Source organism: Mauremys reevesii, linkage group 11, assembly GCF_016161935.1.
Source record: "Mauremys reevesii isolate NIE-2019 linkage group 11, ASM1616193v1, whole genome shotgun sequence".
Classification (NCBI taxonomy): Eukaryota; Metazoa; Chordata; order Testudines; family Geoemydidae; genus Mauremys; species Mauremys reevesii.
The window spans coordinates 18,959,946-18,976,880 of NC_052633.1; the positions used below are offsets into that span (position 1 = coordinate 18,959,946).

The window sequence follows — 16,935 nt, forward strand, 5'->3', positions numbered from 1 at the left end:
TTGATCTGCTCTCATATCTGGGAAATGTTAACTCTTGGTCACTTCCCAAATGTGGATGATTTTCAGACAAACTCTTGTAGGAGAGAGAAAACTTGTTTTTTCTGCAAATTTTTCACTTGTGAGAAATTCAGCAATCTGATCCATCCTTCTGGGGACTGTATTTTGAGAGAGAGGATATCTGTACATGAAAGGTTTAATTTGTTGGCCATAGGTCAGGATTATCAGTTACTCTCATTATGGTAAGGTTTTTTTCTTCAGTTTTGGAAGTCCTCTTCTTGGGAAAAGCAGACAGGGTGCAAAGCTTGACCAGCATGTTCCTGGTTCCATGACTGACAGTTCTATGCTGTCTTCATTTCTGCACAGCTGAAGCAAGCCCAGTTGTATAGGATTTGCATGATGTGGATAAGATTTTCAAAATTACGTAAGTGACTTAGTAATGTAAGTCCCATTTACTCATGCTCCTAGGTCACTTACATAATTTTGAAAATCCTAGCCAGTATCTTGTAGAAAAGAAATCAGTAACAGGTAAGAAAACATTTTCTTTAAGTGTATTTTATAATTGTTATGCCATTGAAAAACAGGTGAAGGGCAAGATGGTGTCTTTTAATAGCACAGCTGCTTATTAAACCTTTGCTTTCCGTCAAAAGTGTTTCTGGAATTCATTGTCTAGAGATCGTTAGAGTTTTATGAATGGGAGGAGGTTGTATGGGGAAGTTAAGTGCGGAAGGTTTTTAAGTGTTTGCTTAAACTCTGCTTGTCTACTATAATCAACACACTATAAAATTACTGCACTGATTTCCTTTGACTTATTTTCTTTCTCTCTTTTTCTTTCTGCACAAGCACTCCTATCTGGACAGGGAAACATCCCTTCTTCTGAGAAACATTGCAGGAAAGCCTTCTCATTTGCTGACCAAGGTGATGCATCTTCTTTCCACCTGCATGTGACTTTTTCCTTGTTGATAGAATGCAGTTCCTACTTCTGGGTTTATAAGCTTGATGCTCACCCCTCCCTCCCTCACGTCTCCCTTCACCTCCTCCTTCCCCACCCCCCAAAAAAAACAAAAACAAAAAACAAACTTTTACTAGAGTGACTTTTCCTGTTGTCAGGCTGTTTTTAAAGGCTGTCTCATTTTAAATATATTCTACTGAGTTACTGCAAATATCCATCAAAGATTCCAAGTTTTTGGAGAGCATGTAAGATTCATGCTAGCATTCTTGGCTAAAAAAATCAAGTGGAGTCAAAAGTCTGTGGAGTCTGAAAGCTCTTCTGTTCTCCTCCACTTTACAGGTATAAAAATCAAGCTGTGGGAAGCACATGGATGCTTTTTCTCATACTGCCAGAAAACAATAACATCCTTCAAATGAATTAAAATTACTAGCAACAGTTGTCTTCATACTGAAAGAACGGTTCAAATTTACTATTTTGAGTGCTCTTACTTGGTGTAATTTGGAAAAAACACCGTAGTGTAAGAAAAGATACTTAGAAGTCTCTTATGGATAACTTCTAAATTATTTCCGTAACATAGAAAAAGAGTCAGTAACACCCCAAGAGGCACTCCTTGCATTTTAATATATTGCTGTCAACTTTCTGCCACTGTTTATGTTGGGAATCATAATTACTGTACCCCCTGTAGTTTGGAATTGTTATATCAGAGGAGATGAAGGGTACAGACTCTGATTCTATTCAGTGATGACCAGATTGGACGAGGAAGACTATGTAGTTTTGTCTTTTTGAGAGACTTGCACATCCATTATATCAGGAGACAGACTTCACTAATGTCCACCTTCTGTGTACCATTTCTTTGATTATTTAAAAAAAAAGTTTAAGTGCTCCTAGGGAGAAGCTGGGGCAAATCTGAAGACGAGGACTATACATAGATTATGCCAATATAGTAAAGCAACAAGGGCACATTTGCTAAATAGGTAGGCTTAGGCTGTATTTGTCAATTATACTTTAGAACAGGGGTGGGCAAACTACAGCCCGTGAGCCTTTTTAAGCTGGCCCGCGAGCTTCTGCTGTGTGGAGTGGGGTCTGAGTCATGGGCCGCACCACACGGCTCGGCCCGTCTCCAGCTGGGGCGCTGGGTCATGGCCTGCACCATACAGCTCGGCCCCGCTCCAGTCAGGGCGCTGGGTCAGGGGCTGCTCCACACGGCTCCTGGAAGCCATGGCATGGCCCCGCTCCTGCTCCTATGTGCTCTAATGCTCCTCTCCGGCACTCCAACGGGAGCTGCAGGGGCGGTGCCTGCGGATGGGGCAGCGTGCAAAGCCGCCTGGCCGTGCCTCCACGTAGGAGCCGGAGAAAGGACATGCCGCTGCTTCCGGGAGCCGCTTAAGGTAAGTGCCGCTCAGAGCCTGCACCCCTGAGCCTCTCCCCACACCCCAACCCTGCCCCAGTCCTGATCCACCTCTCGCTCTCCAAACCCCTCGATCCCAGCACAGAGCACCCTCCTGCACCCCAAACCTCTCATCCCCTGCCCCACCTCAGAGCCCACACCCCCAACTAGAGCCCTCCTGCACCCCAACCCCAATTTTGTCAGCATTCATGGCCCGACATATAATTTCTATTCCCCAATGTGGCCCTCAGGCCAAAAAGTTTGCCTACCCCTGCTTTAGAACTACTATTTTTTCTAGTAAGCTAAACTTGTGTTAACGCTTTTTTTTAACTGGCCAGCAGCTATGTTTTCCTGAGGAAATTTATTCCAGCTGCTATGTAGTTAAAGCAGCTTTAACAGCAGCCCAGAACAAAAGTTATTTTTCTGCTGTTTCCCAGTCCTCTCCTTTTTTACCTTTTTAAAACCACTTTACAGGTTTGGATACATGAGAATTAAGAAATGTGGTGGCGTGGAAGGAAACCTTGAGCGTGCCTCTTCCCCCGCCACCCGTCCCCACACTCCCAGTTTCATGTCTTTCCTCATGTTCTTCCTGTTTCTGGTGGATTGTATACTAGAATGGTGTTCATGTGTACACACTTGCCAAGGCATCAAATGAAAATGTGCATGAAAAGTGTTTATCCCACTGAGAAACGTTCTGTAGTTTTAGATAAAGCTATACATTTAAAATTATCATCAAGCTACATCTTAAATTGTAAACTTTTTTGGCTGGGAAATTTTTATGTACAGATTAATATTGCCAAAGTGCATTTGATAATGATTTCTTGCTTGCACATCCTTTAAAGAGAAACTTTCTGGAGAAAACTTCCAAATATTAAACTATAAAAACATTTACTGGATCCCATTTCATGTTTTATGAAATCATGTCTACCGCATTCACTTAAATGAAGTGTGAACTTCATAGCTTAAATAGTACCACTTAATTGCTAGCTTTATTAAATACATACAAGTTTTCTTTAAAAAAACCCCTCAAAATATAAGGAATTCAACTGCAAAAAACTACATTAATGTACAATAAAATGTAAAGTCAAGAAATGCAAAAGTTAAGGTTCTTGGAGTAACATTAACTCACATTGCACAGCCTACATCTTTTGTGTTAAAACACAGAATATATTTAATTACAAATTTAACAAGGAATTATGAAATAGATGTGTGTAATATGACCATGGGTAGCATTATTAAAGGAACCTTTTAACTTTTGATTTCTTGGGTTTTTTTTCAGTTTTAACTGTGCTACTTTAACAAATTGCATTAACATAGGTTTTTTGTATAACAGTAATATTCAGATGCAGTTGAAATTCACTTATTGAGAGAATCACTGCAAGTTGCCAGTTTTTGAAAATAAACAAGAAAACTAACAAAATAACTTAATTATTCAAGAACACTGTATCACAGTGTAGCTTAGTTTTTATCTATTTCTGTTCACTGTATGCTAATATATTTTGTATTAATAAGATATCACTGTAGCTATTAGTGCTTTGAGAAGTAGAACAAAGCTGATTTTTTTGAGAACTATTGGGATTCTGTATTTGTGATGTGATAATTAGTGATATTCTTCTGTAATTAGTTGTAATTTCAATAAGATTCATTGCTTGGAATAAACTTCTTTTAGGTCTCAATCATACAAATACATGCTTGCATGGATAACTGTCCACTCGAGTAGTCACACTGAGTCTAGGACCTTAGTAAGTTGTACTGCTGTTTCCAATTCCAAAGGGTTCTAAACTATTTAATGTTCATATTTTAGGTTTGTTTACCATTGCAGGGGAAATGAGTTGCTAATGCAAAATGTGATTAGAGTGATTAATATGTCATATTTCTAAAATGTAGACAGTTGTGTACAACAGTCGTCAGTTTATGTGGTTGAATGGCTTGCAGGTGTATTCAAATATATTACTGTCACCTGTCTGTCTTCTCATGAAAATATCTCACATGAAAAGAGAAATGTAGTTAGCTCAGTACACTGTCTGGTTGCATAGGCTTCTTGTTTGTTAATCCTCTTTTTCCCTTGTGTCAAGGTTGTTTTATGGTTTGTTTGGCTGGGAAGGGGAAAAGAGGTCGATTGATTAGAGTGCAGCAAACTTTGAAAAATACCAACTTTAATCCAATCATATTTCTAAAAAAATCATAATCCAATTGTACTTTCGGGGAAAAAATCATGACAATACATAATTCCCCACCCTGCATCAGTGAAGCATTACCTGCCAAATCTGCTGTACTGTTCTTGATGTGTCAATTAGTTTAAAAGAAAAGCTCTGTTTAATAACTAAAGAACAGTCCTAACTATTTTTTTAAAAAATCATATTTTTAGTTTTGCTTTGATTTTTCTTATTACATGAGTTTTAATCTTCTTTAGCATTTGCTGCTCGTAAATAAGATCTTTTTTAGGAAAATTACAATTTTAGAATTTTTTAATTTCTAATAGTTTTAGTCTAAAAGTTAAAAATATTGCAGTATGTAATCAACATGGATTTGTCAAGAACAACTCATGTCAAACCAGCGTAATATCCTTCTTTGACAGGGTAAGAAGTCTTGTGGAGGACTGAGGGCCCGGAATAGCAGTAGATGTGATATAGCTCTACTTTAGTAAGGTTATTGATACTGTCTCATATGACCTTGTCATAAACAAACTAGAGAAATATAGCCTATTTATAAGATGGATGCACAGCTGGTTAGAAAAGGCGTACTCAGAAGAGTAGTTATCATTGGTTCAAAATCAAGCTGGAAGAACATATCAAGTGGAGTCCTGTAGGGATCTGCCCTGACTCTTCTTCAGATCTGGGAAAGGTACTCCCAGCCTCACAGCAAAATGCAAGGTGGAACAGATTGTTTAGCTTAAGTAGTTAGCACATATTGTAAAGTATCAGAGGGGTAGCCATGTTAATCTGGATCTGTAAAAAGCAACAGAGTCCTGTGGCACCTTATATACTCACAGATGTATTGGAGCATAAGCTTTCGTGGGTGAATACCCACTTCGTCAGATGCACATAGTGGAAATTTCCAGAGGCAGGTATAAATATGCAGGCAAGAATCAGTCTAGAGATAACGAGATTAGTTCAATCAGGGAGGATGAGGCCCTCTTCTAGCAGAGGAGGTGTGAACACCAAAGGAAGAGAAACTGCTTTTGTAGTTGACTAGCCATTCACAGTCTTTGTTTAATCCTGAGCTGATGGTGTCAAATTTGCAAATGAACTGAAGCTCAGCAGTTTCTCTTTGAAGTCTGGTCCTGAAGTTTTTTTGCTGCAGGATGTGTGATAAATTGTTCTCCTTAACCACTGAGAACAGGACAAGAAGTAATGGGTTTAAATTGCAGCAAGGGAGTTTTAGGTTAGACATTAGGAAAAACTTCCTAACTGTAAGAGTAGTTAAGTACTGGAACAAATTATCTAGGGAGGTTGTAAACTCTCCATCATTGAAGGTTTTTAAAACCAGATTAGATAAACACCTGTCAGGATGGTCTAGATAATACTTAGTCCTGCCTCAGTGCAGGGGACTGGGCTAGATGACCTATTGAGGTCCCTTCCAGTCCAACATTTCTATGATTATAGGCTATTGTTTCATCTCTTTAGCCAATCCTTAGAGTTTCAAATGAAAATTAATTTAGTAATAGAAACAGCACATACTTAAACATGTTTATCCTAAAACCACCACACAATCTATCATGGTTCTCTGGTAAGGAATCATTTAAGACTAGAATATAAGAAAAGATAATTACGGTGCACTGGCACAGGTGTATTAGAGCCATGAGGCCTGATTCTCCAAAGCCTTGCTCTTTGTGTATTCACATGCACCTGTGCAAAGTGGGTGTAAAATGCTACCTTTCTGATAGTTGTGTACTCAGTGCACATGTACAACATGCAGCGGGATGGAAAACTAGGCCCCCTTGACTTAAGTAAAAAGCCAAACTGAACATGTTTGCAGCCTCTGTACTGAAATAAAAGTTTATGATTGAGTTCATAGATAACATTTTAAAAGCCAGAAATTGCTCAGTTTACCAAAATTGGTCTTAAAAATATATAATATAATAGGAGATATACCAATCTCCTAGAACTGGAAGGAACCTCGAAAGGTCATCGAGTCCAGCCCCCTGCCTTCACTAGCAGGACCAAGTACTTATTTTTGTCCCAGATCCCTAAGTGGCCCCCTCAAGGATTGAACTCACAACCCTGGGTTTAGCAGGCTCAAAGCACTGAGCTATCCCTCTTGCTCTTATTGACTTCAGGAGCAGCTCAGAGCATAAAATGATTAATTGTAGAACCTTACTCTTCCAAATTAAAAAAAAAAAAATCTTAATAGAGCTTTTCTTTGCTTTTGGATAACAAGTGTTTTGTGGATGAAAACAACCAGGACTAAGAAGTAGGATGAATACTCTAAAATTCTGGAATTGTATATCATTTGGTTAAAGTTAAAAATCTTATCAGATATCTTACTGTTTTTGTGTTTTCCCTTTTTTCTAAACAATATATTCTGGTATAACCTTTCCTAGTTATGTGATACCATCTTTATGATAAATTAAAATGAGTCTCTCACTAGCCTAATAAAAAGCGTTGTTCTTTGCCTAATTGAGTTTTCAGCTAATGTTTCAAACCCCAATTATTACTGCTCTTGTCAGCTTATTGGCTCCTCTTATTGCGAAAGATTATGTTTCTCACAAGCAAGTCTATACCCCTCCACAGCTGTTGCCATCTCTACTATGTAGTATAGAAGTACAGTCTGAGAATGAAGGGACAAAAGTGGCTAAGTATGAGTAACACACAGTCGCCTAGGAAGGAGCCGCTCCGGAGGATGAGAACAACAACAATGGCTTCACAGAAGTGAAAAATGCCAGTAACAGTGTTACTCCTAATGCAGTTCTGCACAGATTTGAAGATGGATGAATCTTTGTCATTAAATAAAAGGCAACTTCATCCAAACAGTGTAACAGAGAAGCGGCTTAGGGATTTTATTTGTAGAATGAAATGATAAAGAGTTAATCGCTGTAGTTGGGGATGTCTTTCCATCATTGTGCTACTTTTGCTCTGAAAGCCATCTATTTTTGAGGGAGACTTGACAGAAGTATTTTTAATTTTGTGGCTTTCTAATTATGAGTTATACAAGGTGGTTTATGTGCTTCCTAGACACTTCACGCTGTAGTAATCCAAATCTTAGAATTTGAAATTTGAAACCTGCATGCAGAGGTTCTGCACAAGTGGTTTCTTGTTTCAGCAGATCACTTCAACTCTATTGCAATAGTAATATTATAGGCTGATTGCTGGAGATTGAAAGTAAGTATTAGTAATGTTGCAGTATACCGGTTTCTTTATGAAAAGCAATTAAGAGATAGAATGGATTCAAATTCCTTGGATTTTTAATGTGCTTTAAATTGTAACAAACTTAGATTTTTAAAAGGAAGTGTATCAAAGAAGGAGGTTTAACTTCTTACATTTGGTGATCTGAACACTTTTTTTTAAATGAGGAAAAACAGTATGGAACATGGATGAAAGGTGTAGTGTGCAAGTATTGAGCTATTGCCAAGCAGTTTAACATGTTAAAAGCTTCCTTAACAGACTGGAATAGCGTGGAATGTTATTCAATGGAAGTGTCTGAAACAGTAAGCTATGGTATCTCTCATTGTGATGTTAACTTTGATAAACACATCCAACAGATTTTAAGTTTAATTGTACTGTTGGCAAATATGGTATGAGCTGGGACTGTCGCAAATCTGTGGCAAATTAAAGCATTCAGTAATTGATGGATGCAAAAGAAAAAAGTAGAATGCAAAGGAATGATGCAATATTGGCTGTCAAAGTGCAGAAAAACAATTGTATTCTGTCTTCAAAGCCACATGGTCTGATCTGTGTATATCCGACAGATACAGGAAGTCTTTGCATCTTAAACATAGTAGTTTTTTTCAGCATCAGTGATTGTTCCTTTAATTTCCACAGTAGTGATTGTTGTGAGTGGGGGAACTAGTATTCCTTCTCAAATTCTACCCTATGGTAACCTCATAATTAGAAGCTTTGAAGTCCTAAAATCAGACTGACATTTGTTTAACTGGTTTGCTGTGTCCTTACAGGAAGAGCAGGCTGCTAAACTGAAAGCGGAGAAGATCAGGGTTGCTTTGGAAAAGATTAAAGAGGCACAAGTGAAAAAGGTAAGCTATATTTATATTATTTTACATGATGCCTAGGTAATCCTTATTGAATCAGAAAATATGGGTTCAATTCTGCTCTTCTCTGTTAATTACCCTTAAATTATTTTAATAAAAAGACTTCTTTTTAAGTTTTTCTTTTGAGGGACATTGCTCTCTGATTTGTAGTTAAGTTATTCAAATTTTAAGTAACTATTCTATTCCTTTTCTCATCCAGTCAGGGCTTAATCAAGAACTTACACTATATGGTGTTGCATCATGTTTTTTCTAAGTAGTAGCTTATTCTACAGCCAGATACAGATTTAAAAGACTTTGGCAATGTGCATTCACATCTGAAACAGAGGTCCAGCCTTATTCAATTGTCTTTGCCTGTTCAGTAGCCTTGCATTTCAAACTGTCTTGTCCTCTTTATACACTCTCATTCAATATACTTGTATCAGGCTCTCCAACTTCCAATTTGCAAGATACAAACCCTCCTTTAGTTAATAATGAAAGGCAGAAGAGTAGTGATTGGAAAACACAGACAGTATTTGATGCTATGTCAAAGATAGTAAAGATGTTGCCTCCAAATTTAGGGAAACTGTCAAGTAATTTAGGGCCAATATTAGATATGTTTAAGAAATAAATCTGTATCTCTTAATATTAACAAGATGATATCCAGTGTTTTTAAATCACTGAAAAATGTTAATATTTAAACATGCCACATTTAATATTTGCAAATCAAATGCTACAACTTTGTGCTAGAGCGTGAGAATTCAGAACAAATCAACTAACTTCTTTTAATTTTGCAAGCTGAGTGAGGTGCAAAAAAAAGTAATCAATAGCATAAAAGGTGGAAACAAGATTCTAACGTTCTTTGTTTTACTATATTAGTGTAGGCAACAGATTAGATTGAGGTATAATTTTTATATGGACACTGATCTCTTTTTAAAGTAATAGTGAAACAGCAGGGAATTAGCAATTAAGTTTTAGAAACAGTGCTGCTTTCCCCACACACCTTCCAAGTAAAGACAATTTAAAATAGAGAATTTTTTTTTGTTTGACTGCCCCGCCAGTGAAAGACTAATATTTATGCAAAATGTGGCAGAAAGTGGCAAAGTCTTATGACTTGCAAATTTTTAAATTAAAGATATATGCCGCTTGCATTGCCCATCATAATTGGAAAGACATTTGTTCCATGTATTTATGTATAATTGTAACTTTTTAATCATACTTAAGACCTGAATTCCTTGTATGGATCTCATACTATATATTTTAAGTGCATTGTGTTTTTTTTTTAACTAAATAGGGATGCTAAAATACTATGGACATACTGTACTCTGGAGATGAGTTTTCAAATATGCATGTACTTCGACCAGTAATATGATTAACTTCATGCAGGTTTAAACTAGAGTAAATGGTGAATTCTCTGTAACTTGACGTCTTTAAATCATGATTTGAGGACCTCACTAACTCAGCCAGAGGTTATGGGTCTATTACAAGAGTGGGTTGGCAAGGTTCTGTGGCCTGCAATGTGCAAGAGGTCAGACTTGATGGTCATAATGGTCCCGTCTGACCTTAAAGTCTATGAGTTTATGTGCTTTATTTGTTGATTTTGACAAAGTTAGTTAGGAAAATCTGGAGGCTAAAGAAACGAAAAATACAAATTTATGAGCAATAGCAACAATACACAAAACTCTTCTTTTATATCATTTTCAATTAACAACACGTTAGCCTTGCATTCTTTTATTTTTTCATAAGAATGAAAACAGTAATTAATAAAAATTAATCGTCCGGTAGATCAGTGGAAATAAATTATCCTTGTATCAATTTTTAAAAGAGCAATGCGTAAAATTTCATATGAATTTATATAAGGCATTTGTGCTTGCATCTAGTTGCTTGAGACAAGCTTGTGTGAAGACAAGTTTCTTTTTTTGGCAATATGTTGGTTTTTTAATGCATAACTAAAATAAAACTACATATTGTAGATTTTTTTCCTTTTACAAAAGGAACATGACCTTTTGATAAGTGGGCTTTGAAATGAACATCTAGTTATTAAATATGGCTCTTTGCATCTTTAAGGGAGAAGGAATTGATTTTGATATAAACTCTATATGAGCTAAACTTTATTTTTATAATCTAGGTTCAATAAGAAATATGTTTGGGAAATTAATCCTTGTTCTTCTTCCTCTTCTGGTCACAGCTGGTAATCAGAGTTCACATGTCTGATGATAGCTCCAAAACTATGATGGTGGATGAGAGACAGACAGTAAGACAAGTACTGGACAATCTGATGGACAAATCCCACTGTGGCTACAGTTTAGACTGGTCACTGGTAGAAACCATATCTGAATTACAAATGGGTAAGTAAACATGTTCATAATTTTGATTCCTACTTTTTATCTTAGTATTATCAGTTCACTTAGCATTTGTCCATATGGACTTCATGCTAATTTAAACATTATTGATCCATAAAACTATTAGTGTTCATCAACCTTTGTTGGAATAAATTTTCATCATTTTGATTGCTTGTCAGTTATGTTTGGAGTTCTGCAACCATTTCTGACTTTAATACCTTGTACCTGTATTCACTTAAAATCTGTTTCTCTATAGTTAAATGAACTTTTTATTTTTAATTAAAATTAATCCAGTGTTGTGTTCAAACTGAATTGTTTGGTAACTCCAATTAAAGCAGCAAACTGTTGTACATTGACCTCTTACTAGGACAACAGGCCTCTAATAGCTGAACTGTCTAGGAGAGGGTTGGACAGTGCAGAACACATGTTTTGGGGGCAGGAATTTGGGACTGGGTGTGTGTTGGGGTCACCCTGAAGGTAGTAACCAAGGTTGCTGGAAGCCAGAGTGTGGCTGGTATGTTGCTGAAAGGCTGATGGGGTCAGAGTTGCTGGACCAGGGGTGTAGATGTATAAAGACACTTGGGGTGATCTGCATGCTGTTTGGCTGTTTGTGAGCAGCCCAGATTGGGAACTACAAGAGCAAGGCATTGTGAGGCAGCTAAGGTTGCATGGCAGGTGGTGACACAACCCCTCTGGGGGAAATTCACAAGACATCTCACACATTCCTGGATATTTTGCAGAATGTGGGATCTAGTAGAGTGGCGCTCCTCATTAATGAGGCCATCCTAGAGCCTTCCAAAGTCACGTGTCCTACTCCAGCAACATGTGCACCTACTCTTAAGAGGGCAGAAAAGAAGTTCTGTGTCCCAGCCAAGGGGACTGAGTTTTTGTTCTCTCATCCTGCCCCAAACTCTTTGGTGGTTCAAGTGGCCACTGAAAGGAAAAGGAAACATCACACAAAGCCCACTGCTTCAGATAAAGAGGCCAAATGTGTGGACCTACTCATAACAAATATTTTCATCCATCAGTCTGCAATTACCTGGCTTTGTTGTCAAAGTGTGATTGTATCAATGCCTCTAAAATTTTGGAATTCAGAGACAAGCTCCCTCAGTAGGATAGCAGTCAATTTCAAGTGCTTATCGAGGAGGGTAGATTGGTGGCTAGAACATCACTACAGGCTGCAGTTTATGCAGCTGATGCAGCCTCAGGGTAATGGCAACTATTGTGATGTGTCAGGAATCCTGACTTGCCCCAGCGAAGTTCAATTCAATGTGAAGGACTTGCCCTTTGACAGAAATAACTTATTTAGCTAAAAGACTGAGCCCTGGACCACACTACGAATTTAGGTCGAATTTAGCAGTGTTAGATCGATTTAACCTTGCACCCGTCCACACGACAGAGCCATTTTTGTTGACTTAAAGGGCTCTTAAAATCGATTTCTGTACTCCTCCCCGACGAGGGGATTAGTGCTGTAATTGACATCACCGGGTTGAATTTGGGGTACTGTGGATGCAATTCGATGGTATTGACCTCCAGGAGCTATCCCACAGTGCTCCATTGTGACAGCTCTAGACAGCACTTTGAACTCAGATGCACTAGCCAGGTACACAAGAAAAGCCCCGGGAACTTTTGAATTTCATTTCCTGTTTGGCCAGCGTGGTGAACTCAGCAGCATAGGTGATCATGCAGTCCCCGCAGAATGTTTCTACGCCCCCTCTATCATTTCCGTCCCTGAGGTTATCGCAGATTAGAAGGCGAAAAAAATGCACTTGTGATGACATGTTTTCCGAGCTCATGCAGTCCTCCTGCACTGATATGGCACAGCGTAATGCACGGAGGCATTCAGTGCCAGAGGCCAGGAAAGAATTGATGTGTTTGCTTAACGGCAAAAGTATCATGCCTCGCTAGCGATCCTGCCCAAGCCAGGTCGTTGCGTCACATGCACTACGTGCTGTGTCAGCCTTGGGTGTGGGCATGACCGCTTTGTGAGCAGGAAGGCCATAGATAGAGACATTGCGTTAGGTAGCTTCTGTACAGGGCCAGCTCCAGGCACCAACGCAGCAAGCAGGTGCATGGGGCGGCCAACGGAAAGGGGCAGCACATCCGGGTCTTCGGCGGCAATTCAGCGGCGGGTCCCTTGGTCCCTCTCAGAGGGAAGGACCTGGTGCCAAAGTGCCGCCGATCACAGCTTTTTTGTTTTTGTTTTTCAACGCTTGGGGCGGCAAAATCACTGGAGCTGGCCCTGCTTCTGTAGCTAGAGAAAACATTCCTGTGCATTCAGCAAAGTCTGTGGCAAAAAAAGAGAAGCCCTGTAGTGTAGTAGTTATCATGTTCACCTAACATATGAAACGTCCCCAGTTTGAAACTGGGCGGAAACAGGTCACTATTCCTTTTTCTGATCCTCTCCTGCATTTTTAGTCTTAGAACAGACCATGTTCAGGCTGTGAAATTTTACTTTGAATTATATTAATTATGAGTTAAATAATATGGAAACTCTCTCTAAGTTATAGTCCCTGGTTCCTTACCCTTTCAGCTGCTCTGATAAATTAACATTTTTGTTAGGGGCAGGGGAAATTTTTCATGAAGCCTTTTATAGGGACTAAATGCTATCTAGGACTCTGAAATAATCTTAACATGGCCCATAGAGTGCAATCCTTCGTTTTGGATTTGTCATTCCACAAGTTGAACTGCTCCTTACTACTGTCCAGGCTTCATGAGCCATGGGAGCAAGGGGCAAGCTGGGGTAGGTGCAACCACACGGTGCTGCCAGCTGGGAGAGCAGCCTGAGGCAGAAACCTCCAGCTCACATGATATTCCAGGCAGGACTGAATCTCCATGAGATGAAACTTACAGAAGAGAATGACGTGGAGTCACTCCCATTTGGTGCTCTAAGAGGAGAATAGCCATGTCTGTCCAGGTACCCCTGATCAAGCTCACTGAGGTCTGCCGGCTGAGCAGGACCCTGGCTGGCAGGAGCCAGCAGATGGAGCCCCAGACCAGCAGCAGGCTGAGCCGTTCAGCCCACTGCCAGTCTTGGGCTCCGTCCACTGGCCCTGCTCAGCCTGCTGCCTGCCTGGGGTTCCAATCATACAGGCAGGCACTCGGCTGAGCAGGTCCGGCAAACGGGACCCCAGAAAAAAGGCATGAAATGATTGCCATTGCTTTCACGGAAGGAGAGAGGGAGGGAGGCCTGATGACATGTACCCAAAACCACTCGTGACAAAGTTTTTGCCCCATTAGGCATTGGGAGCTTAACCCAGAATTCCAATGGACAGCAGAGACTGCAGGAACTGTGGGATAGCTACCCACAGTGCACCACTCTGTAAGTCGATGCTAGCCGTGGTAGTGAGGACGCACTCCGCTGACTTAATGTGCTTTGTGTGGACATATGCAATAGATTGTATAAAATTGAATTCCAAAAAATCGACTTCTATAAAATCAACTTAATTTCGTAGTGTAGACATACCCTGAGTCATTATGTTCATTGAAAGGCTCAAAAGCAACCCTCTGCTCCCTTGATATATATACACCAGCACCAAAGATGAAGTATCGTAAGCAGTCTTACAAATTTAGACAAGTACTGCAGCCCTTCTACCATCAAAGGTATATGAACCACAGCAGAAGCGGAAGAGGATTAAACACAACGCTTCTCCTTCCTCCTCCTTGCAACCACAACTGTTCTCAAGAGTACTTTTGATGGGACCTCCGAGGGTTGCAAACCAACTGAGATGCCATCTCTTTCTACCCCCAACATGCAGTTTTGGTGGCGGCCTAGCTCAATTTTCCCATACCTGGTGGGTAACAGACAAATAGTTTCTCAACATCATCTATTCAGGCTATATTGTAGAGTTCCTCTTCCCCTCCAAAACCACCTTACCCATCCCTTTTTAGGGACCACTCTCATGAGAGGATACTCACTCATTCACAAGGAAATCTTAGGAGGGATTTTATTCCAAATATTTCCTCATCCCAAAGAAAAGGGAGGATAGAGACCTCCGCAAATCAATGTCTTTATCCACAGATTTAGAGTCAGGATAGTCATTTTAGCATCGATAATCCCATTCCCAGAGATGACAGGTTCACAGTTCTTGACATGAAGGGTGACTGTTTTCATATAGACGTCCACCCCTCTCACAGGAGATTTCTGTGGTTTACTATAGGTTCAAACTGTTATCAAGACAGGGCGCTCCCCTTAAGAATAGCAACATTTATGAAGGTACTTTCATTTGTGGCAGCAAGCTTCTATTGCCACGGCTCAACAGTCTTTTCTTATCTAGATGACGGCTGACAGGGAGATCTCGTTAGGTGGTACCTCATCATCTCTAGCATCACTGGGAATCTGTGTGAATGCAGAAAAGTCCATTTTAGTTCTCTCACAGACCATAGAATTTATCGGAGTGACTCTGGATTCTGAGCCAGAGCTTATCTCCCTCCGTATAGATTCCAATCCATGAACAATTTAATTAATCATCTCAGAAAGAGCCTGCAGATGTTGGTTTGTTCAAACCTTATCCTCCTTGGTCAACACCTACGTGACACCTTCTGTGAGACTTCGGCTTTGCTGTCTACAAGCCTGGCTTCAGACGGTATATGTGCCAAGCAGACACAATATGGACAAGTTAATCCTGCTCCCTGCCTCTCTCCCTTCCTCTCTCCCACCCCCCGCTTCAGAGTGTGGGACTCTCTAGCTTGGTTGCAGAGCAGGAGTGTGCAGGGAGAGGGAGTTCCCTTCACTCTGTGCCCACCTGAGAAGATAGGTGCCTCCCTCTTAGGATGAGACCCCCTTCTGGACAACCACACAGCACAAGAAACATAGACTCCTTGTGAATCCAGGAACACACAAGCACATAAACCTCCTGGACCTGAGAGCTCTCCGAGTAGCATGCAAACAATTCTTACTGATCATAGAATTCCTGCATATTTAGGGAATGTCAGACAACATAACAGTGTTCTATGTCAGCGAGCAAGGGGGAGCAAATTCTTATTCCCTTTGCTTGGAGGCGAAACTGTAAAACTGGTGTATTCACCACCATGTTATCCTAACAGCAGTACACCTCCCAGGGATACTAGCATACAGCTTCGGCAGACCATTCTCGATCAACTGTGATTGGGAGCTATAAGATTCCATGGTGAAGAGCATATTCAGACAACAGAGATCCCCATCTTGGGGCCTGTTTGCATTTCCTGTTTTCTTGGAACACACTATATACTGTTCCCAAGGCTGCACAGTTAGGACTCCAGGGGAGATGCCCCTCTAATACTGTGGCCAGGACACTTAAGGTACATATTCCCCTCCCCTCAATTCCACTTTTATCTTAATTTCTCAAGAAGATTCATCAGAATGGGGCAGTGATCATCCTTATTGTTCGTAGGTGGCCCAGACAGTTTTGGTTCCATAGTCTTTTCTAGTAGTCAGCCCGCCCACCCATCAGTATTTAATCTTTCACAGACCTCTTGACACAGGACAAGGGCCAGATTACACCTCCCAGTCTGGACTCCCTACACCCCACGGCTTTGTATTTGGATGGCTATTGAATCTAGAGCAGACATTTTCAGTATTCGAGGAAGCCATCCTAAACAATAGCAGAAGGGAATCCATCAGAAAATGTTACTTCGCTAAGTGGAAGAGGTTTTCTGTTTGGACTCAGCATCACCAGATGTTCCCAGAAGAATTAAAATTCCCACAATTTTTTGGGACTGTCTGCTCACCTTGAAAACCTCAGGTCTTTCACTTAGTTCCCAACAAAGCACACTTGGCAGCAATTAGTACCCTCCAATGACAACCACTCCATTTTCACCTAGGGTGACCAGACAGCAAATGTGAAAAATCGGGACGGGATGGGGGGTAAACAGGTGCCTATATAAGACAAAGCCCCAAATATCAGGACTGTCCCTATAAAATCGGGACATCTGATCACCATGTTTTCACCCATTTTTTTCTATAGAGGGTCTAGTCAGAGCCTTCCCCACAATAACTAAATCTGCTCCAATGTGGGCCCTTAACTTGGTCTTCTCGACATTAACAGAGTCACCATTTAAACCATTAACAACTTGCTTGCTGTCCCATTTATCTATG

General features: G+C 40.2%; 1 protein-coding gene across 1 annotated transcript in view; it reads left to right on the plus strand.

Annotated features, from left to right (window-relative positions):
* The window catches only part of RAPH1 (Ras association (RalGDS/AF-6) and pleckstrin homology domains 1), a 145,821-nt gene that overhangs the window by 107,626 nt on the left and 21,260 nt on the right, over positions 1–16,935 (plus strand). Inside the window, 3 exon segments of the mRNA XM_039494697.1 lie at positions 841–915; positions 8,449–8,526; positions 10,706–10,865. Of these exon segments, the coding sequence (XP_039350631.1) occupies positions 841–915; positions 8,449–8,526; positions 10,706–10,865 (313 nt within the window).